At 41.7% G+C, this 27,984-nt stretch overlaps 1 protein-coding gene across 5 annotated transcripts in view; it reads left to right on the forward strand.

The window, feature by feature from the left end:
* Positions 1 to 27,984, forward strand: part of FRMD4B (FERM domain containing 4B) — a 332,830-nt gene that overhangs the window by 259,017 nt on the left and 45,829 nt on the right. For all 5 annotated transcript variants that reach the window (XM_073592115.1, XM_073592114.1, XM_073592117.1 and 2 more), the window contains one exon: positions 2,237 to 2,323. In XM_073592115.1, the coding sequence (XP_073448216.1) occupies positions 2,237 to 2,323 (87 nt within the window). The remainder of the gene's footprint in view (positions 1 to 2,236; positions 2,324 to 27,984) is intronic.

Below are 27,984 nucleotides of genomic sequence, written 5' to 3' on the forward strand. Positions count from 1 at the left end.
TTCACATATATGCAAATTGGATGCGTTTTACACTGCATCCAATTCGCATAACCGGCTTTCAATGGAGCCGGTTCATGCATGTCCAGGGCGGACGCGGTGCGAATTTGAAAAGGGTCATGTGTGTTTTTGGGTCCGGCTCAGGTGCAAATTCAGGAAAATATTTGCACCTGAATCGCACAAGAACCGGTGAACACAAACGCACAGGACACCGAACTGCAAACGCCAGCCGGACCTGTGTGAACCCAGCTTCAGACATGAAAATAATTTTGAAGGGCTCCTCCTGGAGTAAAAAGGTTGAAAGGCTAGATTACACCATCTTTCCTAATTAGTGATACTTAACCTGCATGCAGGCAATGCTGGGCCATCTTATTAGCAAGCCCAGCATCAAATACCACCCAAAATAAATGATTAATTGTAATATATTGTATATATAAAAAAAAAAATTAAAAAAACACAAAAAAAAACAAAAAAAAACTGAACATGTGGTATTAAACATTTTATTTGGAGGTTAAAAAAATAAAATAGAAATAATAAATGTTTTTCCTTTTTGAAAGTGAAAAAACCTTCTGCCTTTTAGAACCACTTTAAATTCCGCAGTTTTCCTTTAAATTTGCACTGATGAATAGACATTTAATCAGAATGCTTGCTCATGGCATATCCTGTTTCCGAAAGCGAAAGAAGCTTATACATGACATAAACTCGGTCCAGATGTTCTGGAGGAATGCACATTCCATTTTTACTAGTTCTTCAGATTGTACTTGGCTCCACTAAGCGTGGTTGGTGATGATTTTTCTGTATGATGTCCAAAAGGGTCTTTAAAGCACTACAGGCCAATTGTTATGTTTTATTGAAAGGTTAGAAGCTGTACCATCTTCAGTTAACCTAAATTGCAGAGCAGAGCTTGCAGTTATAGCGCACGGCCTGACATCTATTTCTGGATGTTGGTATTGACTGCTCACTAATCACATATAGAATGGTGGCAACAAGCCATTCTGAACAGGGGGAAGTGGGGGGATAGCCCACAATTCAATGGGGTGTCTACAGCAGAACCATAAATATTTATTTGTAGCTGTGTTTAAAGCCTTAAAACAAAAGCTGCACCGTCTTACAGTTCTAAAAAAGCAGCCACAGCCTAAGCGGAAAAGCCTTTCCCCTGGCAGCATGCTGTAGAGAAGGACCTTTTGTTTTCTCTGTGTGGAAGCAGTGGCCTCTCTGCAGGGGTCTGACATGCCTCCTAATGAGTCAGAGTGAGAGCTCTCCAATCAGCAGGGAGCATGAGCTTTGCTGATTGGAGAGCTCTTGCTCACTCAGAACATCAATTTGGAATGTTAGAATCTGGTTGGTGAAGATCAATGCAGATCCTCTTGAATGAAGTTCAGTCTTTCTATCATTTTTATGGTCATTATTTTAGACTTTTGAAGCCTAACAGAAACAGGGGGGAACCTTTCGGTGGAATGTACCAAGTCGTCCTGCAGGAACATATAAAAAAAAATAAAAACAATAGCGGCTCTGTTCTGATTGTTATGGTTGAAAACAATCAAGGCAGTTGATCTTGTAGAAGCTGGGCTTAATGTTTCTCTTTTCGCTGACATTTCTTTCTTTTAATATATTGTTTCAAGACACCATTCCAATTCCCATTGAACCGTTTCCTTAAGAGGGAGAAAAACTGTTCTTGGAAATGACTGCACCTTCCCACTACAATGTATACCTGACTCCACTGCATTTAAAGGGCCAGTAAACACCGTGACATGACTTCTCTAAATAGGTTTGAATAATGATCATACATAAGTATAATGCAATACATGTTCTACTACAGGCACCTCTCTTCATATCATAAGTCCTCCGACTTGTGAAGAAGTGTGCCTCTAAGCCATTCTAGTTCTGCTGTAGTAAACGTGTGCTCATGGGGAGCATTCTTATTGGAGGAGAATGAAGAGTGACCAGCATGAATCACAATACCTTTTCTGCTGCTCCTTTTCTGTCCAATCAGCAGGCTGGCAGTTGTTTTTGACTCATTTGTGCTGCTTTATTGAAGAGACAGGTTTTATCTAATATTGTTCAGCATGCTTGTTTGGCAAATTGGTGGTTCTTATTACTTGTACTATAAGCAGGAGTTGAATGAGAAAATTTAAATGGTAAGGGCAATGTGAATAAGCCTTTCCTTAGGCACTATAAGTAAGCCTTCTCTAATCTGTTCATGGTAGGACTAGCTCCTTAATATATTTTCTTCCTTTAGGACAAGCAAGGAATTCCCTGGTGGTTGGGAATAAGCTTCAAGGGAATTGGACAGTACGATATCCAAGACAAAATAAAGCCAAGAAAGGTTGGTGAACTTAAAAGCCATTTTCATTATGTGCATTTTGTGTGCCGTTATCTGTTAACATGCCATCTGAAATCTAAAGTCGGGCTTGCAGCACATCAGGGGCTCTCTGCCCCCGAAAAGTCAGTGGCTGGAGTGTACACATTCTGTGATAGAATTTTACCCCCTGTCGCCTTCAGTGGGCACTACCACCTCCTAAACACATCTTCTCCTCACTACCTTTCGAGCACCTCTAAAAAGCGATCCAAGTGGGGATTGCTTTTTACCTCTTGCCTGCTTTTTGGACTACCGACAATTATGAACTGAACAGACTGGTGATGTGCAGCCCAACCTCTCACCTCATTGATCCAAGCAGGAATCACTTTTCAGTGGAGCGGCAGTACTCGCCACTAGTGTGAATGAGCCCTAAAAGCTGAGTGGTGGTAAGGGAAAACATTGTAAAGCAAAAGAGGAAAAGAGTCAGAGGCTGGACTGCTTATAACCAGTCTGATGATGTTCATCGATAGTCTAAAAAGGAGGCAAGAGGTGGGGGAGGTGGCAGAACAGATTCTGAAGTGTTGCAGCCCTTGGATCCTGTGCTGCTATTCAGTCCAACAGGGATGGGTGAGTCACAAGATTATACACACTACTATACAAATAAATCCGTTCTTCTATATGCATTTTTTCCTGTGTATGTAGTTGCTTGGCTAAAGTTGCCCTCCCCAACAGGAACAGTTTTTTTTTTACATTGGCTCCTCCCAGTCTTGAGTGGGGTAATCAGAGGCCAATCACACCAGTCATGGGCAAAATTTTAAAACCAGTAAACAAATGTGCCTAATTTTTGTTTATGTTACTATTGTTATTGGAAGGACATGTTCTTGGCTCACTTAGCAGTTCCTGCCGGCTCCTAAACTGGACTGACTAGCTCATCAGATCTGATTCAGATTTTCCACCCCTACAAGCTAGATATTGTAGATATTTCAAGCTATGCATGTACTGTATTCTAAATCAGAGGTGCCATAGGTGTCAGTGTTTTGAGTCCCAGTTGTTCTTTTTGGACCAAAAAGCTATTTCTAAAGCTCACTGTGCATGTTACACTCTGACAGTACGATCTTCTTCTTTTTTTTTTTTTTTTAATCCCTTTTAGATTTACCAAAACTGTGTAATATGAGGGCCTACCTGAACTATCCAATCAATGTGTCTTCAATCAGACAGGTCATTGATGGATCTCTTTTTAAATTGTAACGTGTGGTGAGCTTCAGTAGAGGCAAATGAGTAAAACTTCAGGGACTTCAAAAAACATTTTGTGTGAGCCAATACAAACTGAATAACGAGGATCTAAGCTGAAAAAATGGTTCTGTGCACAACATTAGGTATCCTATTGCAGGTATTCTCTCTTCATCCTTAAAGTGACCTTCAAGTCACTTGACTGAACTAGTAGCTGTAAAGCTAGTAAAAACTTGCCTCTTCACTGCCAACACTACTGGATTCAGATCGGTTGAAGAGGAATCGTTCCCTAAATTTTTTTCAGAAACCTGCAATTCCGGAGTTGTTAAACTATTGTGTGTCCTGCAGTGCTCTGTGGTTCCTTCTGCCAACCCCCTAGGTCACCACCGGACACAGCACTGATATTTGTATTAATCTAAATTTCTGGTCTTGAGTTGTTGTGATTCTGCAGTCTTCCCTCTCAACAAGGACTTTATTTTTTATTATTTTTCTGTATTTTCTCCATGCCAAAGCAAAAGGGTCAAGTTCAGCATTGGCTGTAGGTCTGTACTATATCGAGCCTGAGTTAATTGTTGAAAACAGGTTCTCAAAAACTTATAACTAAGGAGCTGCTCTGAATACATTGAACAAAATTGAAAACCACGCACTGAAATTGAGCAATAGCCAATGATGTAGGAAATGTTGTCCAAGAAAATAATGCAATGCTGCTAATATTGAAGAATAAAAGTGTGTAACAATATATAAAACAACTGCCATATGGTGGTATAGGCTCATGGGTATATCAATACTTTCTCACCAGACCCGTGGTAATATCTTCTGGTGGGATGTGGCAAACAGGGTGTGGTTGTAGATTGCCTGCTCGGTGGTCCCAGAGTGAGCAGGTAATGGTAAAGTAGTGCTAGTAATCGACCCTGTAGGGTTCTCCGGTCGAAGCAGCTGTTGTATGTAGACGCTGTCCACAAGGTAATGGACAGGTAACCAACAGTATGGCCGCTCTCTAAGGCTGCGATGTCCGTGACCAGAAGTGATGTCACCACTTGGCCGGATGTAACGTCCACTGGACCCAGTGAGGCTTCTGAGAAACAGCAGGGATATGGAGAGTCTATGGCTGGATGATGATGTGTGAGATCGCTGGTGTGATGTGGAAAATATTCACCTTCCAGGCCCTCCCATTTCTGCCCCCAGGGATGTCTATATAATAAACTTCCTTTTGTTTATTGTTTGGATTTCATAAAGAAGCTTTTGCTTTGAAACAAGTTATCGATCAGGTTGGCTTTTTTGGGTCCTCTGAACCACCTGTGGTCCCGTGGACGTCACTTCCTGCCAAGCGGCGACATCACTTCCAGTCGTGGCCTTAGAGGGCAGCCACACTATTGGTTACCTCTGTTGATTTACCTTGCAGACAGCGTCCGCATACAACAGCGGCTTCGAACAGAGAACCCTGCGGGTCGATTACTAGCGCTGCCTTGGTGCTCGCTTTGGGACCACCAAGCCGGCAATCTACAACCACACTCTGTTCTCCACATTCCACAACGAGATATTACTACGGGTCTGGTGGAAAGTATTGATATACTGATGAGCTTATACTACCATATGGGGGTTATTTTATATATCGTTACACACTTTTGTAACTATTAAAGCTTTACTTTTTATTCTTCAATATTGGACAGCATTGCATTGTTTTTTAACCTCCTCTTGGACAAAATTTTCATACATAATTGGCTACTATTTCTCAATTTCAGTGTGCTGATTTCATTTTTGTTTTTGGTTGTATTACTTTTCTTCCACTACTTGGAGGTTTATACAGCTGCATCTGATACCTAATGGTCCACCCAGCTCCTTGGCTCTTAGCCCTACTCTGTTTTGTACTCTGAATATGTTGAAAAAAGCTAAAGGTTTTTTTTCTAAATGAACGTTTTACCCCTCTCTGGAAACCCTCAGAATGATCATTGGACCTGAGTTTAGGCTGGAGACAAGACAGCCTCCATGGAGGCCTTGCAGCCTGACACTGGGCTGGCATTCCTGCTCCGACAGGGAGAGAATACAAGTAAATAACACCCATCCATCCAAGTTATACTTGCGCTATGATTGGCCATGAGTTTAGGCAGGAGACAGGACAGCCTCCATGGGGGCCTTGCAGCCTGACACTGGGCTGACATTCCTGCTCTGACAGGGAGAAAATACACGTAAATAGCATACACACATCCATCCAAGGTAAGGTTGCGCTAATATAACCTCCTTAAGCGTGGGGATTCAAATTTCTACAAAAACTCTTTTCTAAAAAGTCTTGAGAAAGGTTCATCACATAACAATTTTATTTTGTCTAATGTCACCTTGAAGTTGCTCTTTGCCCAGCAATAACATGTTTCCTCCCCCTGGAGCAAGAATCTGCCTATTATCCCGAATGAGTCTGTTCAGAGACAGGTTGAACATTCCTCTACCTCCATCAGTGAATGACTATGTTGCAGATTAGAATAAAATGGCATTGCTTATTATAGGCTATGACAGTCTGACTCGCAGCACATTCTCCATTACTTCTCGTGAGTCATATATTATGTATTTATGACATTTTTGTACAGGTTAATTATTTTTATAGAAGATCCTATTTTAAAGGATTGAGCAATACAAGCTTCTATAAAATATTCTACTTTACTAGCATGTAATTAGGAGCTGCAGCTCAAATCCATGTATGTGTCAGGAAATTGGCTAATTTGAAGTGTGGGGTCATGGGCTCTTTGCCAAATGGAGTTTGTTCTCATAGGGGTTGATATAATAAAGGCAAATTGACTGTGCACTTTGCAGCTGCTTCAGGACTTAATAAATGAGGAAAGCTTCACTTAAAAAAAAATACCCAATCACGTGCAAGGGGAAAAAAAACAGCATATTTGCCTGCACCTGATTGGATGATGGAAGTCAGCAGAGCTTCTGCTCATTTACTAAGCTATGGAGCAACTGCTCTTGCAGAGTGCAACTGCACTTTGAAAAGTGCACAGTATATATGCCTTTAGTAAATCAACCCCGTGTTTGTGTTGGGCGTTTTGGGTTTTGGGTAAATGTCCCAACTTCTAAACTGAACTTGTGTCAGGTCTGGTAGTAAGTAAGGGTTCCTCCATTCACCTTGCTTTTGTGGATGGAGGAATCTGTTTCAATGGAGGAATCTATGGGCCAGCATTAGGCAATGGTTTCCGCAACAAGTGTCCCTATTGGATGATTTCCTTTCCATTTTGTTCTGGTAACAAATCAAAATTTTTGTCTTTTCCTCCACTTTCAGTCACCACGACAAATATAGAAAATATCCCTAACATGGGCTCTCTATCTAAAAGTTTTTTGGCATTAGGTAAACGTTTATTCAACACAGCCATATTGTACCTTCATACCTTTACAAACCTTTTGACAAAACTGTTCCTAGATACGTTTCTGCTGTGTACTGAGCTGAAGTCCTTTTTTTTTTTTTTTTTTTTTTTAATATCCTTACAATGTGTTTTGACATGCCCATGTTTTTTATCACTTGAACTTAGGGTGGACTTATGTATTAGACCTTTTCATTCCACCCTGAAAGTGCGTCTGGTATTCCTCCACCCCTGTTCTATAAATACTATCTGCTCCACTCCCCGGTACCGCTGCTGAATCTGGAGGGCGGAGGCTACGTTAGGAAAGCATGTCAACGGGGTAAGAGGCTACCTATGTTGATTCATAACTTTCCCACGCTTCTAAGTAAAATGGCGGCTTACTTGTTTCCTAATTATCACAACTTATGCAGTGACACGGCTATTGTTTGTGGCATCAGGCGAGACTGATATAGGAACAATTAATATTCTACCTAGCCAATTTCCTCTTATGAATATCTTTTATATGCCATCTTTTAGAAGTTGAGGTAAAGACAGTTCTCACCAGACCTGCGACCAGTTCTTCAGCTTGAACAGTCTTTCGTACAAAACAAAATTCCATAAATAGTAACTGCTTTCTCTACCAATAAATAATAAAGAACTCATTTAATTAAACCCTCAAATTTGAATAACAATGACAGAAGCTAACCTCAGCACTTACATTGTCTGTTGATTCTTCTTTAAAATCTTGACTTTCTTCATAATTGAGCCAGTTCAAAGATTGCTTCCATAGGTTTCCTGGTTTCTGGTGACTCTGTTGCCTTGCAGGGTCCAATGGAGCCAGCCCGTCATGTGTACTCCCAGGCAGGGCTGGCTTTAGGGGTACTGGGGTGGGCTTAGCCCCCCCCCCCCCCCCGATTTCACTCATGGGCGCCCCCCCCCCCACGACCAGTGACATTGGTGAGGATCTGGGGGGCACTTCTCATTCTAGGTAATGCAGAGTCAGCATGGCTGCACAGTGCCCAACCCCAAGGTAGGACTGTTTGCGAAGGGAGGACTGAGGGCTCTAATGAGGGGCACGTATTGTGTAAGGGAGACTTGATATTATGGGATGGGCTTTAATGTGTAAGAGGGACTCTAGTGTGAAGGGGGCTCGGATGTGATGAGGGAAAGCTGGTGTGGGGGAATCTGATATGATGGGGGAAACACTGAAGTGAAAAAGTAATTCTGGTGTGAAAGGGGGGCTCTGATATGATGCAGGGACTCTGATGTGTAGGGGGAGATTGAAGCTCATCACTTTGATCTGCAGATGAATGAAACAGAGTAGAACAATGTTACTTTGTACTGTATGTCACTATCTCACCTATGAACAATGTTTATTTAAGTGTCCATAGTGAAGATTTGAAGCCAGGACTATTTGTGAATGGGGGGCAGATGGCTCTCTTGTCATTTGAAGGGGGGGCTTTAATGTGTGTGGATGGTATGTTACCTGACTATTTTACTGCACCCCCAGGTCAGACAGTCTAGATCCAGTCCTGCTCCCAGGAAACCAATGTTGTGTCATGGTCTGCACCAACATGCGAAGGTAGCCAGAGAGGACTACGTGGGACACACATACATGATGGTGCTTGGAATTATGGCACATGTAGTCCCAGGAAGGGGATCAGGGGAAGCTGTAAGTGCAACAGGGTATTGGTAAAGCAATGCAGGGGAAGCCGGAAAGTTTTAAACATATCATATCGAGCTTATGTACGTGGGTTTATTAGGGGAAAAAAAAAATGTAAAATACGGTCATATCTCAGCACCCAGGATCCACAGATGTTGCATACAAATTAATTACAGAATACCCCTGTATGTAAACACAGCCCCAAAATTAAAAATACTGTGCATACAGTTTTATGCCCCTGGATACAAACTGTGTCCAGGTGCATACGTACATATGCATGTTTTACACTCTGCATACAGCTGCACAGAGCCATATCCTGTAATTCATTTGTATTGGCTCCTGGGCACTGAAATATGGCCATATTTACTGTTGCATGCCCCTAATATGCCCAGGTGCATGAGCCCTTATTGTCCTTTTATACAGGTTGATTTAATTCTAAAGGTGAGGCTTTAGTAATACATATGACAGCACCAGCTGATGCTTCTAGGTACAGAAAATGCAAGTCCTCCTGTGCAGGTTTAGTAAATTGTTTTATACATCTAAAGCCAAAACTTCTTTTTTTTTCTTTTTTTTGGATTTGGATAGAGGGTGGAAGGATTCGAACCCTTGTCAGATTTTTAATGTTGACTATATCCTCAGTGGAGAGATTTCCGCTCTCTATGGTCACAGAGAGAAAACACGATGGGAAATCCAAAATATTTAGTGGGGAAATCTTCTAATGGGGACACCAGTTCCCCTGACATCTGTCTGAGGGCCGGTTCATACCAGAACACGCGTGTTTTTGCATGTTCTCACATGGCACATTTTTGACAGCTGATTCAATTTCAGTGGGCTGCCAAACGCGTGGGAAAGCGTAAAATCGCGCCGCACCAAAACACATAATACTGTGGTACCTTGTGGTTTGGTGTGACTGCACCCATGTTTGCCAGATGCATGCGTGTGCTATTAACAATGAATGGCCCCCGTGCGCATCGAACAGAGGACTGCGTAATCCCATATTGTATGTGGTATGAAGGAGCCCTAAGAGGATTTTTTCTTCAATTTGGGGAGATATATGCTCACTTCCTATCCAGGAGACTCAACAAAAAATGAGGGACAATATCTGTGGAATTTGGATTTTAAGAGATCAGTGTGTGGCAGTCCCTGCTTGACAAAAGTCGATCGTTTGACCAGCATTTGTGAAAATTTCAGTGGCCACAGCTACTGATTAGTGTATTCTGACAGCGCCATTTACCAGTGTTCTCATCTCGTTTGTGTGCATAGCCAGCTTACGCTGGTGACCCAGAGGCAACTTTATGTGACATCAGCCTCAGGTGGGGGGGGTCCCCTAAGTTCAGCCTATTGCCATCAGGTGGTTTTCCAATGTGATAGTGATAGATGCCAGAGCTGGTGACAGATTGCTTCAGCACTTAGCAAATGCAACTGCTGTATATGCTAAGTTACTTTGGAAGCCAGTAATGATACTTAATGCTATTACTGAGTTCCACCCTTCTAAAGTCTCACAAGATTACATTAAACGCCTAAGCACGTGCCAATTTTATAATATTTTGTGGGTATGGCATCCCATGGTGACTTTTCTTTTGTAATTAGTCATTAAGCCCCCCCACTAAAATGCAAATCCTGTTTATTTTAGATGATCATGCAGGCCTCCATTCTTTATCATGTAAACAGAATTAGCATAATCTCTCCCTGTGTTCTCCTTGGTATGTGTGAGGAGAGGTGATTGAATATCTATCTAGTAGGAGTCACATTCAGATGAACTTGTGTAATGTTGAAGACGTTTCTTATCTTTTCCAAGCTACTATTCCATTAGAACCTAAAAAATGTATTGGAGAAACTACAAAACGCCCTAAACATTACAGTTGAATGTGACTAACTACTGCTAGACATGCCAGGACCTGGATAAATCGGAACCTTCACAGACCTTGATTGAACGTCCTTTCTAGGCAGAGTGAAGTAGCAGTATGGTGGGCAGCTGGCTGTCATGGCCTCACACCAGTTTACTGAAGACGGGAATGTGCATCTAGTATTTTTTTGCATTGGAGTCTGCAAAGCATTGCAACCGTGGTCAGTGGATCATTGGTACAACGTTCTCCTGCAGACTACAGGTCTGTACCAAGGTAAGGCTCTTCAGTTAAAAGGCAGGAGGAAGCACCAATGGACTAAAAGTGAGGTGACGTCACTGTACTTGTGCTCGGTTAAAGTGGCTGTAAACCTCAGACATGAAAAATAAACAAAGCATATCCTCCTATAGTGTATACTTGTCTCAATCCAGAGCACCAAGAGTCACTTTTGTCTGCTGTCAGCGTCCATCGCTTCTGACAAGTTTTCCTGACACCAAAAGAAAAATGGTGACGGGGAGGGATCTCTAGCTGATTGACAGCCTCAGTTTGGTTCCTGCGCGTTGTGTGATGGGGGGAATGTCTCTTCCCTCCAATCAGGTCTCTGAGCTTTCCTTACTGAGCTCTGCAGTGTGTAATTTCATCTCTCCGCCCCCCCCCCCCCCTTTTTTTTGACAGCCCAGACAAGCTTTATAAATCCAGCACTTTGAACTGATGTAAAAGAGAGAAGACTGCAGATAGACCGGTACAACTTATGTAGGAGGATTTGTGTAATCTCTGTCTTGCTTCACTGAATATATGGAAAGGTTTATAACCACTTTGAGAATTAGGAGTCCCTCTGCCTTGGCTGCAGGTTTAAAGCAGACCTTCACCGTTTTAATTGACTTGGCCCCTCTACATCCCGCACCTCCCCTCCCCTTTTTCTCTCCGCTGCACATACATTGGCTTTTTTTTGTTTACTTGCTTTTTTATTATTTTAAGTTACGGCCCATGCCCCCCCCCCCCCATTTTCTGTCATTTTATCTCGGCGTATGACATCTGTACTCCCAGTGATGTACATATCCCAGGATGCACCGGGAGCCCTGCATGTCACCCTATTCACTAACAGAGGCAGTGGCGATCCTAGCAGCCCATCATCAGGATACTGCGCCTGAACCAGGAAGAGCTGGTACATCCTCCCTGTAATGAAAACATGGTGGCGCGGGACCCAGCGGCGGCTGCAATGAAGAGGATCTCGGCAAGACAACGCCGGATCCACCGATTATCTGAACTGTGGCTGTCCCAGCATCAGGTAAGCAGGGGAGGAAAAAAAAACCAAAGGGGAAGGGGGAAATTCCTCTTTATATCAACCATTCAATTTTATATATTAATTTGAATTTCCAGTGACAGCAGCGCATGTATAACCATCATATAGCATGACAGGAGATCCTTCGTAAAGTTCATGTTCTCAATCAGCTTATCCCATGTACACATTGTGACCAGGCACTAAAGTAAAGAATGCTGCATTTCAAATCATGAAACCACTGGATTGTCTTTCTTTAGAATATATGTGATTGTACTTTTTATATTTTCCTGATGCCTTGAGGGCAAATTTGCCGTATTTGGTGTTGCTGCAATACAGCTGCATGGTGAAGAGGAACCACGCCCCGGTCTCAATATCTGCTAAAAAAAAAATAACCTGGGGTAGAGTTGTCCCAGGAGAATTCTTCTTCAAAAAAAAAAACACAAAAGAACAGAGAATCCCAAACACTCGGCAGGTTTGTGCTGCAGTTTAAGTTTGTGTTGTTTGATGGGTTAGATTGGTGCTCCATGAGATTGGTAAAGGTGGATAATTGCACAGGACCATAGGTGTGCGCAGCCTATTGCATTAGGGTGTGCGTCCCGAAGCGCATAACACACATGCCTGTCTCTGCAGCCTCAGCTGCACTGGACAGTGAATGAATGGGAAGTGCTCTGTGCTGAGCGTGTTTTTGTTCATTCACAAACTGAAGCATAGTAAACACAGCTTACTATGCTTTAGTTATGAATAAACACAGTGAGCAGGTGTGTTCACTGTATTTGTTTAGAAAAAGAAGGGGCCGCTAAATTACATATTTACTAATTTACTAGCCCCTTCCACTGCTCTCCATCCTAAAACGTCCCCCGTAGCAGCTGGGAGGAGAGGAGGGAAGCCAGCAGCACTGGGGGGGGGGGGGGGGGGGTTGGCGCGCAACACATGGGAAAGCCCGGGCAGTAAGGGTAATCTCCATCGCACATAGTGATTAGGCCCACCTGGCACACCCCCTGTGCATGCCTTTGCACAGGACCCCATGTATTTGCATTCTCAGCCTTTTCACATATACCAGATTTCACCAATCATTAAATTCTCATAAGTTTTAACATTGAAATAAAAATTTGAAATTTAATTTATATCAGCAGCTTTCATTAAAATAATATCTGGGTGATCCTGCCATAAAGGTCCTTGTGAAGGCACTTCTAGTTTAGGGTGACAACACTCTGTGTCTCCCAGTACTAGCTTCCCATGGAGACTTCAGATGGCCATTTTTAAAACCTGGCGTACTGTTGTCACTACAAGGAAACAGACCCTGAAAGAGTGCATGTAGACAGGAAGTGGCTGAAAAGGGCTGATGGGGGTCAGCAGCATTAATATTCAAAGAAGGATGAAAAATAGGTAAAAACTGTGTTTTATTAACCCCTACCGCACTCAAATATGCGGCCTCTCGGCAGCTGGGCCTTGGCGCCGCATATTTGCGTGCATTAGCGCCGATAAAACTGTGCCGAGAGCGCGCGCTAGCACAGTGACCAGCGGCTTACGAAAAGCTCCAGATTTCTTCTTACGATCAGGAGTTTTCCAATAATGTGACAGCCAATCATGATGGTCACAAGCCCCCCCCCCCCCCCCCCCCCCCGTAGTGCCTAACCCCTTTAAAGGCCCGGAGGTGCTGGCGCAAATGGCTACACAAAAATGAGTTTTCGGTGCTTTAGCAAACTATTTAAAGGGTTAGTTCACCTTTTCAAAAAACATGAAAAGGTGAACTAACACCGTACACCCCCTCCATGGAGGCTGTACTTGCCTCAATAGCTAATGAGTTGTATTTAGGCAGCTAGGGTAGTGGCCCGGGAATTTCAAATTCCTGCCCTTCTTCCTCTTCTGTAGCACTTTCGGCACAGATCAGAGCAATTCTAAATGGTCAGCGCTGGGAGGTGACCACTTTGACCAATCCGAACCACTCTGAGCTGTCTTTGAAGACATACAGGAAGAAGGGGAGAAGTGTGGGGAGGGTGTAGGGTGTTTACTTTTTCAAAAAAAGTTAACTTACACGTTTTAAGTACCATAAAAATTGAGAAAAAGGCTTACAATGCGCAGATGGATACTAAATGCAAAGAGTAGTCCAGTCCCTTTTTATTTCTAGCAGCCAATCACAGGTCTGCTTTGATTGCCCAGCCTAAAGCTGATTTTTGATTGGTTACTATCTTATTAAATAAAGGGAACGTGTAGTCTTTTTATACATGTAATATGGGATCAGCTGGATGAAATTTTTTTTAACTTTACCTGTTAATATTTAGACATAGAAACAAAGTTTGTCATTTTTTAGTTATAGATCTATGTTGGGGGGGTGTATGCGCCATATTTACTTCCTCATAACGGTTGAGCATTAATGCTCCTTCTCACGATGATGAAGTCTGTGGGGTTTATTTACTAAAAAAAAAGCTTACTTTGCAAATAATTTTTTTTTTAGAATAGGAAATGAGGTGAAGCTCTGCTGTCGTACATCATCCAATCGTGTACAGTAAACACTTTTTTTTTTTTTTTTTTTTTTTTTTTTTTTAATTTACTTTGCACTTGATTTGGGTATTTATTGCAAAGTGAATTTTTACCACATTGAATAGGCTAAGGAAAAGCCTTCCCTTGAAAATTAACAGCTTATTTGCCTTTAGTAAATCAACCTCCTATGAGTCAACAGACTCACTGAAAACGGTACACTTTCTGTGTGACTAATATCTTAAAGGAGAAGTTCACTTTAAAAAAACTTTATTTTTGCTAGGTGCCTGGAAAGCATTGTACCAGTGTTCAGCAGATTGCTGATGCCATGCAGGTCTCCTGCGTCTCCTGGCAGTGTGAGCTGTCTGCCTGTACAACGTTCAGTCAGGCAGTTTCACACTGACAGAAAGAATCAATAAACTACCACAGCGCCGTGGTATTTCTTTGAGAACTACAAGCCGACATCCGCAAAGGCTGTCAGTAGTTGTAGTCCATTCATTCACAGAACACTGTAAATGAATGACAAGGCCGTGTGGGCGGAGCCCCGCACAACCGCACTCTCTTCAAAAAATGATAGCTAGTATGGGGAACATCTCCCCATACTGCTGTCACAGAGAGAGGGTAGCGGGAGTGGCTGCAACAGTGGGAACATCTTACATGTTCTACCCAAAAAATGGGTGGAATATGTAACATGTTCCCAAAGGTGAACTTATCCTTTAACCACTTCAGCCCTGGAAGGTTTACCCCCATTCATGACCAGGCCATTTTTTGCGATACGACACTGCGTTACTTTAACTGACTATTGCGCAGTTGTGCGACGCTGTACACAAATCAAATTGATGTCTTTTATTTTCCCCACAAATAGAGCTTTCTTTTGGTGGTATTTTATCACCTATGCAGGTTTTTTTTTTTTTCTTTTGCGTTATAAACAAAAAAAAAACAACAATTTTGAAAAAAAAACAATATTTTTTACTTTCTGCTATAAAACATATCCAATGAAAAAATGTAAAAAATCTAATTTCTTCATCAGGTTAGGCCAATATGTGTTCTGCTACATACTTTTATTAAAAAATTCCCAATAAGCGTATGTTGATTGGTTTGTGCAAAAGTTAGTGTCTACAAACTAGGGGATATTTTTATGGAATTTTTATTTATTTATTTTTTTACTAGTAATGGCGGCGATTTTTTAAAATTTTTTTTTTTTTTTTTTTTTTGCGGGACGGTGACATTGCAGCGCACAAATCGGACACCTAACTGATACTTTTGACACTTTTTGGGGACCACTGACACAAATACAGTAAACAGTGCTAAATAATATGTGCTGTAACTGTACTAATGACACTGGCAGAGAAGGGCTTAAGTGTGCTCCTAGGGAGTTCTTTCTAACTTTGGTGAGAATGCTGTGACTGGAGGAACACAGAGATCCGTGTTTCTGCTCAGCAGAAACAGAAGATCCCTATCTTCCTCCCTCATAGAACGGCGGTCTGCTTTGTTTACAATGGCAAGCTGCCATTCTGCCTCTCCTGTGAATGATTTCGGGGTGTAGGCAGCCATCCTGCTAATTGGCTCCCGCTGTGTCCAATCGCAGCAGGAGCAGTTTGCCGGCGGCACGCACGCACTCCAGACCCACTGCACAAAATCACCTACCTGTACGTGATTTATTGCAGGAGGGCCATCCTGCCTCAGTATATCTGCGTGGGGCGGTCCTTAAGTGGTTAAGTGGGCCATACTCACAGATTTAAAAAACAAAACTAACCAGTTCCTCTGTCCATCCATGCAGATAGATAAATCTCCTGCTATAGCTATTGTATGTCATGCTTACCTCTAACACAGGTGGTCAGACACTATAGTAGCCCCCTCTGCCATGAGGCAAGCAGTCCTACTGGTACTCAGTTGCCCCCAGGTCTTATACACAATACTATAGTGCCTGGGTACCACGCCAGGGCATGCGTAAACTGAGCAAAGCTAACAGGTACTTGCGGTTGGCAGACAGGCAGAATGGTTCAGAGAATAGATGATATATATGATCCAAGATCATCAACGAGGGAATCCAATCTAGCAGGGCAGACGAACGGGGAGCCTGAAACACGTATTACACATGCTATTACAAGCATAAGACTGCAGGCTTGGCTGGCTTAAATCAGGTTTCTTCTCCACCCAGAGACTGACCACGTTAATCACCTTGCGGGTGGACAGACGGACAAGGAGAATGCCACAGTCAAAACCAGTATGCTGGAACCAGCAGCTATGATAGAGCAGGAGCGCACACACCTCTGTCAAAATAACCGAATGATCCCTGTATCTGATTGGCTGCAGGTGCTGTTCAGCCAATCTGCCTGTCTCCTTCAGTTTTTTCAATCATTGAAGGATGTTGGGCAGAAGGGTGCTAACGGAGCCACCCAATTCTGGCCAGCTCATCAGGAGGCTGCTGTAATTCCCTCTGTGGATGGCGATCTTTACAATTGTTAAAAGACTTGTTAAGAGAAATTGCACTGAGCCACTGAAAGCTCCCTCTAGCTCAATGTGCAAATTTATATTAAACATAATAACAAAGATATGGGGGAGCAAGCTTGTAAAAATTTGAAAGTCATATCAACAATGACTTTAAGGTAAAAATATACACTTGTTGCAAACTCACTATACTGTCCCTTTTTAAGCATCTGGCTTTCATGAGAAATGGGTATTATAAATATTCAAATATTATCCAGTTCCCAGTCGTGTACAGTTTTACAATACTCTCTGTTTCCTCATTTGACTTGGTGATTATACTCAGATATTTTTATATGTTCTTCAATTGTCTAGGTGTGTTTGGGAAAAAATGGCTTCAGTCACATTAATTATTAAGTGGATTTGTGTGACTGTAACTTTTTAATAAGGCAACCCTCGACAGTGAGGGTGACCCAGTTTTAAATGTACTTTAATAGCTAGATGGCAAATTTTCTTTTCATGTGATGTTTTTTTAATGATTTATTTAGCTGACATTTATGTAAGGGGTCACATTGGCATTGGTAGTGTCCTCAGGATCTTCTGCATACCCCACACTTGGTCCTATAACACAACATGACGTGACATAGGAGGACTACGTTATTATACAGGGCTTATCTGTTAGTAACAACTGTGGTACCAGATGAAATTGGCTCTAAAGCCAAGCAGTGTTATGTCAAATATAAAATGTGGGAAACAGAAGCTCTTGTTATATGCCAGCCATTTTTGTCCATATCTGAATACAGCAGTTTTATAGTGTTGTTCTTAGTATTTAGAAGGTTGATTTAGGTATCAATTCAAAGATGATTAAATAGTCTGAATAGGCAAAATGACAGGGCCTCTTACAAGAACAACCTTGTCACCCACTAATACTCCTCCTCTCCGTGCTTCATCACCGATGTGTTCCTCCGTCAGAGCCGAGAGTCCAGGAACCCTGTGTAGGGGTTTCAAATCTCTACCAGGGTTGTAGCTCTCTGTGTTCCCAGGAAGAAAATTTCCCTCTCTACTTGTCTAGGTCTTCTGTAAAGACTGCAAATAACCCCTTGACCTCCGGAAGATTTTACCCCCTTCATAACCAGAGCATTTTTTGCTATTCAGCACTGTGCTACTTTAACTGGTAATTGCACAGTCATGCAACACTGCGCAAATTACATTTATATTATTTCACTCAAATAGAGCTTTCTTTTGGTGGTATTTCATCACCACTGGGTTTTTTTTATTTTTTTATTATATAAACTAATAAAGATCGAAAATTTTCTCTCCAGGAAAAACAATCAGGGACAGACTGATATTCTGCAAAATGTACAGGGATTGCACTGCTGAGGACTGGGGTAAAGTAATTTTCTCTGAATCTCCTTTTTGATTGTTTGGGGCATCTGGAAAAAACCAAGGGAGTGAGCATCTGGTGTAAGGAGGGACACCTGGTGTAAGAAGGGACTCTGCTGGGGGCACCTGGTGTAAGGAAGGACTCTGGGGACACCTGATGGTATCTGGTTGCAGGCGATGTGACAAGCTCAGGGCTGCCACTGATTCTGCATTATGGTGAGTTGAACTATTTCAATTTATGTTATAATGTAGTAATGTTGGCCGCTCTGGCGCCGGTGCGTGTTGGTGCGTGCGCTGGTGTGCGGGCCTGTGTGCGCTGGTGCGTGGCGCTTGGCGCCAATCAGTCTATTTGAACTGTCAGTGCACTCTGGATCGGTGCTGTCTGATCTGCCGCTCCCTGTGACACTTGCTCCCATTATCTGCTCTAAACATTGATCTCCTGACTACCCGGCTTGCTTCTAGGATTATCCTTTGTCTTCTACCTGCACCTGACCTCCACCTGCCTTTGACCCTGAATCTGTCTGCTCCTCTGTACCCCACTGCCTGTCTGTTGCCGACCCTGCCTGTGACCCGACCAGTCTGCTCTGCTCCTGCTCAGCATCATCTGCCTGTGTACCTGTCTGCTGTCCAGCTGGTCATCATCTCCTCTGCATCTGGATCCAGAGCCGCCTTTCCTGCAATTACCCGCCAGACTCTCATACCACTCTGCACTCCCGTGCCTCCTGTTCATACTACCAGGGGCTGCAAGTCAGACACGTAAGGGAGACCTTCCTCTGCTCCATTGGACTAATCAGTCAGGTACATGCAAGTCTGACACCAGGTGTCTCCAGCAGAGTCCCTCCTTACACCAGGTGTCTCCAGCAGAGTCCCTCCTTACACCAGGTGTCTCCAGCAGAGTCCCTCCTTACACCAGGTGCCCATTCCCTTGGTTTTTTCTGGATGCCCCAAACAATCAAAAAGGGGATTCATCAGAGAAAATGACTTTACCCCAGTCCTCAGCAGTCCAATCCCTGTACATTTTGCAGAATATCAGTCTGTCCTTGATTGTTTTTCCTGGAGAGAAGTGACTTCTTTGCTGCCCTTCTTGACACCAGGCCATCCTGCAAAAGTCTTCTCCTCACTCTCCGTGCAGATGCACTCAGCAAGCTCTGTACTGGTGGTGCCCCGATCCCGCAACTGAATCAACTGTAGGAGACTGTCCTGGCGCTTGCTGTACTTGGGTGCCCAGAAGCCAGCCTTCACAAAAAGTGGAAATGTTTTTTTATGGTATTACGTTCATTTTCATGGCAAAGAGGGACTTTGCAATTAATTTCAATTCATCTGATTACTCTTCATAACATTCTGGAGTATAAGTAAACTGCCACCATAAAAACTGAGGCAGCAGATATATATTATATATAATATTTGTGTCATTCTCAAAACTTTTGACCACGGCTGTACAAAAATGCAATCAAATCAGTTGAGCAACCAGCCTTGCTGTTACTTGGCTTGAGTGACCCACCAACTTTCTTAGATTAGGAACGTTGAAAAACAAAATATATAACAATCAATGGTTAGACCCACAAGAGCTTTTTTTCACCAATACTTTTTTTTTTTTTTTTTTTTTTTTTTTTATTGCTACCATTTTAAGCTAACAAATACAATAACTTGTTGGATTAAAGGTTCCAGATTCCAAATGAGGGACAATTGGGTGCTGTGAACATACTGTACCTGTGGAGATTCCATTGGGTAATAAGGATACTAGGGTTGCACCGATATTTGATCTTTATCAGTGAGTACCAGTACCGATACTTTCGATCAAGTACTTGCCGATACTGAGTACCGATACCTTTTTTGTGGTGCGATTTTAGCCCATACAGATTGAATGTAGTCAAATTGCACTGCAAAGAATCGCATGCAGTTTCCCACCGCTCATGTGTGAACCCAGACTGAAATCACTATGACAAACCTGAGTTGACCTAAAAGTGCTGCAGGAAACCGCATGCAATTCGGACAGGAATCACACCACATATCTATCAAACAAGACGGCTCCAGATACTACCTCATAACCACTTTTAAAAGCAGATTCGGTTGTGAGGATATTAATGGAACAGAAAGTCATTGTGATTTAAATTTGTGACCAGCTTCATGGATTGAAATTTCATTCCATGTATGGCCAGCTTAAGTCCTTCCAAAACCCAGAGATGGTGGAATGTCTCTTGGTGGGATCACTCCTGCCTTCCCATAACCCAAAAAAAAAAGTTTTGGGTGGAGTTAGACTTCTAGCTTAATTAGCCAGAGAGTCATTCAGAGTGGTTGGAATGGTTCATATCAAACCTCTTTTCCTTCTTTTAGGTTGATTCCTTCAGTCTTTGCTTACAAACTAGGGTACTGTACTACTGCATATAAATCGATAGTAAGCAAACAGGTTTCTGATTTATTGCATCTAAATATATATGGTGTATAACATGGAGAGAAAGTATTAGTCTTTCCAGCTGACACGAGAGAGAAAGGCTCTTTGTTTTGTGGAATGTTACAAGTCTCAGCTGTGTGTGACGCTCCTGAATCCTGACTTAGCATCTCATGTGGGTGGTGGAGAATGCGGGCTAAAAATTGTGTAAGCAGGTTACAGGTGACCGAGACAGCAGGAGGAAGTATCATCCTTCGGTTGACCTTGGGTCACAAAATGAAAGCAGCTTTCGATGAACTCAAGCAGCGCTGGAATGAAACTGTCATAAATGGTCGTATTAAAACACATTAAACTAAGTTCTGATTTAGTAATCATGAAGTCATCTGGCTTATAAACTAAAATCTGTAGAGTTATGGGATGAGAAGTCTGTAAAATGGACTCATCAGTGATGGAGTTTATGTGTAATATAAAGTATACTGACTCCATAAATTAGAAGTATGTACAGCGGCACGCTTCTTTCCTTTGATTTGGCTTAAAGGGAAATTATAGTTTATGTGAGCCTGGTTTGAACTTTTTTTTTCCAAAAGTATTTGTTTATGTGGCTTTTATTACAAAGCCGGTCATAGATGGATGTATGGCCATTCCCGTTCATGAGAATCAATCAATCAATCATGATGGATCAAACATCTATCCATCGACTCATGAATGGGACTTCTGGTAAATTTCAGTTTGATCAGCGCTGCAACCAATACAATAGGCTGCAGTGCTTATCAGTGTATTATGTCAGCGGGGAGGCAAGGGAGTCTTCTTGCTGTCAGAATGCAAAAACACAGCAGAGAGGATTCCTTCATCAACACCGAATGTGTGGATGGGGGAATTGGGTCAGCTTTTTTTGTTCAGCCAGCTGGCTGAATGAAAAAAACTGACCCATGTATGGGCAGCTTTACACATTAGTTCTTTTACCATTTTTCAATTACAGTTCTGTAGGTTACTCTGGAAGGTGTCCACTTCCTAGCACAGCCCTCTCCCTCCTTGTAAGTCATAGCCCTCTTCTCTTCTGGGAATGTCTAATTACTCTTTATGCTGGCCCAGCTCCTCTGCCCCTCCCCTCATCTCCCTACATAACCTTTTTTATATAGCTGCCATGGGTGGAGTGAAGGGTAAAATACTATAAAGTGTCACTTGAGTGATGACTCCAAGTCTGCTGCAGCTACTAACATCACACACCGTAGTCGCAGGGCTTTTGGATGTTCACACAAGAGAGGCTTGTACAGGTAAATTACAAACCCAAAATACATTATATTCACAAATAATCTTATGGGATGGTTGTTGTTTAATCACTTGCTTACTGGGCACTTATACCCCCTTCCTGCCCAGGCCAATTTTCAGCTTTCAGCGCTGTCACATTTTGAATGACAATTGCGCGGTCATGCAGCACCATTAGCCATGTGAAATTTTTATCATTTTTTTTTACACAAATAGAGCTTTCTTTTGAGGGTATTTAATCACCACTGGGTTTTTTATTTTTTGCTAAACAAACAAAAAAAGATAAAAAATTTTGAAAAAAAACAAAACATTTTTTATAGTTTTGTTATAAAATTTAGCAAACAGGTAATTTTTCTCTGAGGCACTGATTGGCACTGATAGGTGGAACTGGTGGGCACTAATTAGCAGTACTGATGGGCACTGATAGATGGCACTGGTGGGCACTGATTAGTAGCACTAAATAGAGCTTTCTTTTGGTGGTATTTGATCACCACTGGGTGAAAATAGACCAACGATTTTGAAAAATAAACCATATTTTTTACTTTCTGCTATAAAACATATCCAATAATAAAATACAAAATACCAATAAGTGTATATTGATTGGTTTTTGTGAACGTTCTCATATTTTTTATTTTTATACTATTAATGGCGGCAATCGGCGACTTATAGTGCCACTGTGATACTAATGTGGGCAGTCTGACACTGACACTTTGTGGGAACCAGTGACACTTGTACAGTGATCAGTGCCAAAAAAATATACACTGTGCTAATGACACTGACTGGGAAGGGGTTCACATCTAGAGCGAGCAAAGGGTTAAACGTGTGCCTAACAATACTTAGTGTGTTTACTGTGAGGTGCTTTTACTAAGGGATGTGCTGGTTTTTATTCTCTGCTTTGCAGGGAAACAAAAAGCAGCACATCCCTGCTGATAGGACAGAGCTCTGCCCTGTCTTCCTCCTCGCCGATCAGGAGGTGCCGGCTGTCATCCATTGGCCCGCACCCCTGATCGGCTTGTGCTGTATCTAATCGCAGCACAGCGGACGCATCGGAGGCGCGTGCGCCCCCTACCAGGAAGTGCTGGAACACGTACTAGGTACGTGATCCGGCACAGGAAAGCCACTCTGCTGCCATACTCATACGTGAGGGAAAAAAAGTCAGCAGTGGCAGCTATTTTTTTTTCTACTTCTAGTCTTTTACAGATTAAGAACAGGGGTAGTAGAGGTTTCGGGAGGTTGTTGAACCTGCATAGGCTTCTCTAAACACCCTCTCCATTTTCATCACCTCGATCAAGTGTGCACACGGATCACAGGTGTAGTTAAAAGTTTAGGGGATTTTAGGCCAGGTTCACACTGGAACTGGCTACGGATCGCACAGGAGCGCTGTGTGTCCCTGTTCCCCATTTCAGGGATGAATCAGGGCAGAATCTATGCCTGAATTCGGCCCTGAAACAGAGCCGAAGATGCACAGCGTTTCTGTGCAGTGCGCTCCGCAGCCGCAACGGAGATATGTGAACCGGCTCCATAGGGAGCCAATCACAATCTCCTGCTGTGCAAATTGAATGCGGGGAAACCTGCATCTAATTTGCTTAGGTGTGAACCCGGCCTTAGGTACAATACTGTAGATTAGGGGGTTGTGAGTATCTTAGAAGTAGGAACAGCCGTAGGGATTGGGGTTGAAGTTCAGAACTCCCAGTTAGTTTGTTACACTGGAGCACAAGTGTGTCAGGCTAGACCGCTCTTTCCCTGTAATGTTTTTACTGAATGTACTGAAAATGTTTTTAGCTTAGGAACATGAATGCAGCCACCACATATAGAGACTGGAAAGCTGCAGTATATTACATTTTTGCTTTTGGGTTTAGGTATGTTTAAATGAGTCTGTGGAGTAAGATAACCATTGCTTTAGCACAGCATGAGAGGCCATCATATTTACTCTACATCTTTTTACTAAATCCCACTTCTTGCTGAGTCCTGTATATTTATCTGCAGGGTTTTATCTGCTGCAAAACGGTCAGTATTTGGCCTAAACATTTGTTGACCGCCAGCACAGCCTGACTTGTACGTAGAGCAAATTTGCTTCATCTATAAAGGTCATACTAAGCTAAGCTCAAACCTGCCAGTCGTCTGTCATCTCAAATCTCCTGGAGGCTCCTATATACATTTCGATCTATGAAAGAAAGCGACAAAACGTTTGGGAATTTATTTTGTTGATGTCCCTTCAATCAAATTTTTTACAGGTCAAAAGTAAAGGAAAAATGGGTTACATTTTTGGTAGTTTTTATTGGGGTTGTACTATGGGGTGTAATAAAATAAATGTATTTCATTGTTTAAAACGTTAAAAAAATCAGTTTTTTAGCTGAAAACCTTTGTAATCTGTTTGTAGTTTTGATTAAAATTTAATTTGTGGCGCCAATAAAATAAAATAAAAAATCCCCAAAACAATTGAAAATTTCTACTGTGTAATAAAAAAAAAAAATGTGTATGTGGCTAACATGAGGATTCTGTAATTTAAAAAAATTGCAAAAGAAAAAATATTCAGTTTGCATTATTGCTCTGGTATTACAGCCTATTACAGGCTAGTTAATTCTTAAATGAAAAGACCTTGTTTTGGTTCATTTACAATAAAACTAAGTTTAATGCACAACACCATTAAATACACCATTCTGCCATAACAAGAGTGGGTGTAAATGTTTAGGGTAAAGCGGTTTTATCTCTACAGCTAGGGTTTATTTAATGAACGGAGCTATAAAACATATGGACAGTGTTTACTATGCAACAAATACATTTCCTGTGAAAAGTGTGCTCTGGCTGTCCTCCTATAAAAAAAAAATTAAAAAAAGGTGTGTGTGTGTGTAATATATATATTAATATATATATATATATAGACACACACATAATGTTCATAGTGCTTTAGTCTTATGCTTCACACACATACGATTTTACAAAATAATTGGAGTTTTCAGTAGTTTCAGTATTTTTTATTTTTCTGTTTTTGTAATAATTATTAGGAAGGGTTTTTCAACATTTTCAACAAATGTTTTATAGATTTATTTACTTTTTTTGTGCACATTTGACCAACCCTAAATAAATTTAAACTAAAAACTACATGGCCACCTAAATAAATTAAAACCATTTTAACCTATTCCAATTGCTCCCTTTTCATTTTGTCTTTAACCTTGGTTCACACCTACACTATATTGTTAAAAGTATCGAGACACCTTTACACGCACTTGACCTATAATGGAATCCCAGTCTTAGTCTGTAGGGTTCAATGTTGAGTTGGCCCACCCTTTTGCAGCTATAACAGCTTCAACTCTTCTGGGAAGGCTGTCCACAAGGTTTAGGAGTGTGTCTATGGGAATGTTTGACCATTCTTCCAGAAGCGCATTTGTGAGGCCAGGTGCTGATGTTGGATGAGAAGGCCTGGCTCGCAGTCTCCACTCTAATTCATCCCAAAGGTGTTCTATCGGGTTGAGGTCAGGACTCTGTGCAGGCCAGTCTGGTTCCTCCACCCCAAACTCTCTCATCCATGTCTTTATTAACCTTGCTTTGTGTACTGGTGCGCAGTCATGTTGGAACAGGAAGGGGTCATCCCCAAACTGTTCCCATAAAGTTAGGAACGTAAAATAGTCCAAAATGTCTTGGTATGCTGATGCCTTAAAGGAAGTCCCTTCACTGGAACTAGGGGGCCAAGCCAAACCCCTGAAAAACAACCCCCACACCATAACCCCCCTCCCCCCCACCATATGATTTGGACCAATGCTCAAAGCAAGGTCCATAACGACATGGATGAGCGAGTTTGGGGTGGAGGAACTTGCACAGAGTCCTGACCTCAACCTGATAGAACACATTTGGGATGAATTAGAGAGGAGATTTGCAAGTCAGGCCTTTATCTACATAATTCTAGAAGAATGGTCCAACCTTTCCATAGACACACTTCTAAACCTTGAGGACAGCCTTCCTAGAAGAGTTGAAGCTGTTATAGCTGCATAGGGGGGTGGGCCAACTCAATATTGGAACCTATGGACTAAGACTGGGATGTCATTAAAGTTCATGTGCGTGTAAAGGCAAGCGTCTCAATACTTTTGAAAATTTAGTGTAGGTGTGAACCAAGGGTAAAGGCAAATTGAAAAGGAAGCAATTGGGTTAAAATTGTTTTAATTTATTTAGTCTATAATTAATATAGTGTATGCGTTTTTTTAGTGCAGTTTATGTGTATAGTCCATTTAACATGGTTTCCTATGGATCAAATTCACTTCTGTGCTTTTTGAGCCAGTGCGTCTTTTGGAAAGCATTGATGTGCAACCAAAAGAGGAGCCAGTCCTTGTAAATAGGAATTGGCTGAAGGAGATCAGAAGCACCGAGTTGGAATAAGGATGGTAAAAAAAAAAAAAAAAAAGGGGGGGGGGAATAGCATTTTTACGAAAAAATAAAACATGGCGATTGAAGCGTAAATACTTTAAACAATGTTTTTATATATGTAATTTTTAAAATATTTTAGTTTTATAATTTTATTATAGCAGAATGTAATCAACTAATATAATACAATAATTTGACTTTGCTGTTGAATCTGGATCCATAAAACACTACTGAATTCTTTCACCCCTGTATGAAGGATGAAACATTTGTGTTCAGGCCTCTTAACACAGACCTGTGAAAAAAAGGTGAATTTGGCCTCCTATTTGATTTGGCTCCCGAGGCACAATAGCCGTCCCATTGACTTTCCATCCGGGTGATTTAATCACCACCACATCTCTTCCTATCGTGTGCTTTTCTCACACACAGTGAGCCATTGATCAGCCCTGTGATACCATATGCGGCAAATGGCCACATATCAGATGGGAAGATGAATTGTCCTCATCCAGAATTACAGGGAGATGGCACTTAGCGCCTAAATACAAGTAAAATCCTTCCAACGTAATACACTATTATTGTGGTTAGAAAAAAGTTGATTTATAAAAAACTAGCAAACCTTTTTCCTTTTGTTCTTGAGAGGGTCAGTAAGGCCAACAATGAAGGTGATTTTGTTTCTGGCTTATTTTTTTATTTATTTTTTTTAATTACAGGTACTTGTATAGTGCTGTCAATTTACACAGTGCTTTACTTACAGTATATATTGTACATTCACATCTGTCCCTGCCCTCAAGAAGCTTACAATCTAAGGTCCCGAACTCACATTCATTTAATAGGGTCAATTTAGCCAGGAACCAATTAACCTACCAGCATGTCTTTGGAGTGTGAGAGGAAACCGGCGTACCCGGAGGAAACCCATGCAGGCACAGGGAGAACATGCCAACTCCAGGCAGGTAGTGTCGTGGTTGGGATTTGAACGACGACCATAGTGCTGCTAGATGGAGGTGCTAACCACTTAGCCACTGTGGAGCCCAGCTTGTCTACAGTTTCCAGCTGCTGCAAATTGTCAGTTCAGTGCAGATGAACAAAATCTTCAGCTACTCTCTGGGGCAAGATGATCTTAAAGGGATTGTAAACACTCACTCACCTTGCAGAACAACCCATTCAGTCTAAAATAGAAATGAAAGGTTACCTGCCTGGAGTTTGCATGTTTTCCCTGTGTCTGTGTGGGTTTCCTCCCACACTCCAAAGACATGTTGGTAGGTTAATTGGATCCTGTCTAAATTTACCCTGGTATGTATATGTATGAATGTGAGTTTGGGATCTTAGGTTGTAAAAAGACAAGGAGAGAGGCGCCTCTGAGTTGAACTTGGTTTCTGTTCCTATATGATGGCAGCCTTGAGTGTCCTGGACTTTTTATTCCCTATATATTATTAATTTCCTACATGGACTATAACAGACTATGTATTTCACAACAGATTTTGGTTGCTATTAGGTAATTTATGGTCCAAGATTCTTGCACCTTTACTTGTATTTTTGATCTTAGATTGTAAGCTCCTTGAGGGTAGGGACTGATGTGAATGTACAATGTATATGTAAAGCACTGCGTAAATTGACGGCGGTATATAAGTACCTGAAAGAAAGAAGATGAAAAGGCAAAACATTTGTGTGTGTGTGTGTATATATGTATGTATGTGTGTATATAATAATTTTTTATAAATCCCTTTTTTTATACGTTATCACATTCCGTCTCTTCTCAGCACCATAATTTATAGAAATCCAACCGAAGAGACCCATATGCTGCCAACATCCCAATTTGAATAATATTAGAAAAGGACTACCCCCCCAAGGAATACTAAGGGAATTTTGAGGCAACTAATCAACAATGAATGAAAAAAAACGTAGAAATTTATTAATATAAAATTGTATAAAAAACACATGTGGTGCATGTGACACCAAACAGGATTGCATATAAAAATACAGATCATTCAATACTGATTCCAACGCGTTTCTGGACCTAAGAGCACCATAAGAAGTAGGAGAGGAG

Source organism: Aquarana catesbeiana, linkage group LG07 (assembly GCF_042186555.1).
Source record: "Aquarana catesbeiana isolate 2022-GZ linkage group LG07, ASM4218655v1, whole genome shotgun sequence".
Classification (NCBI taxonomy): domain Eukaryota; kingdom Metazoa; phylum Chordata; class Amphibia; order Anura; family Ranidae; genus Aquarana; species Aquarana catesbeiana.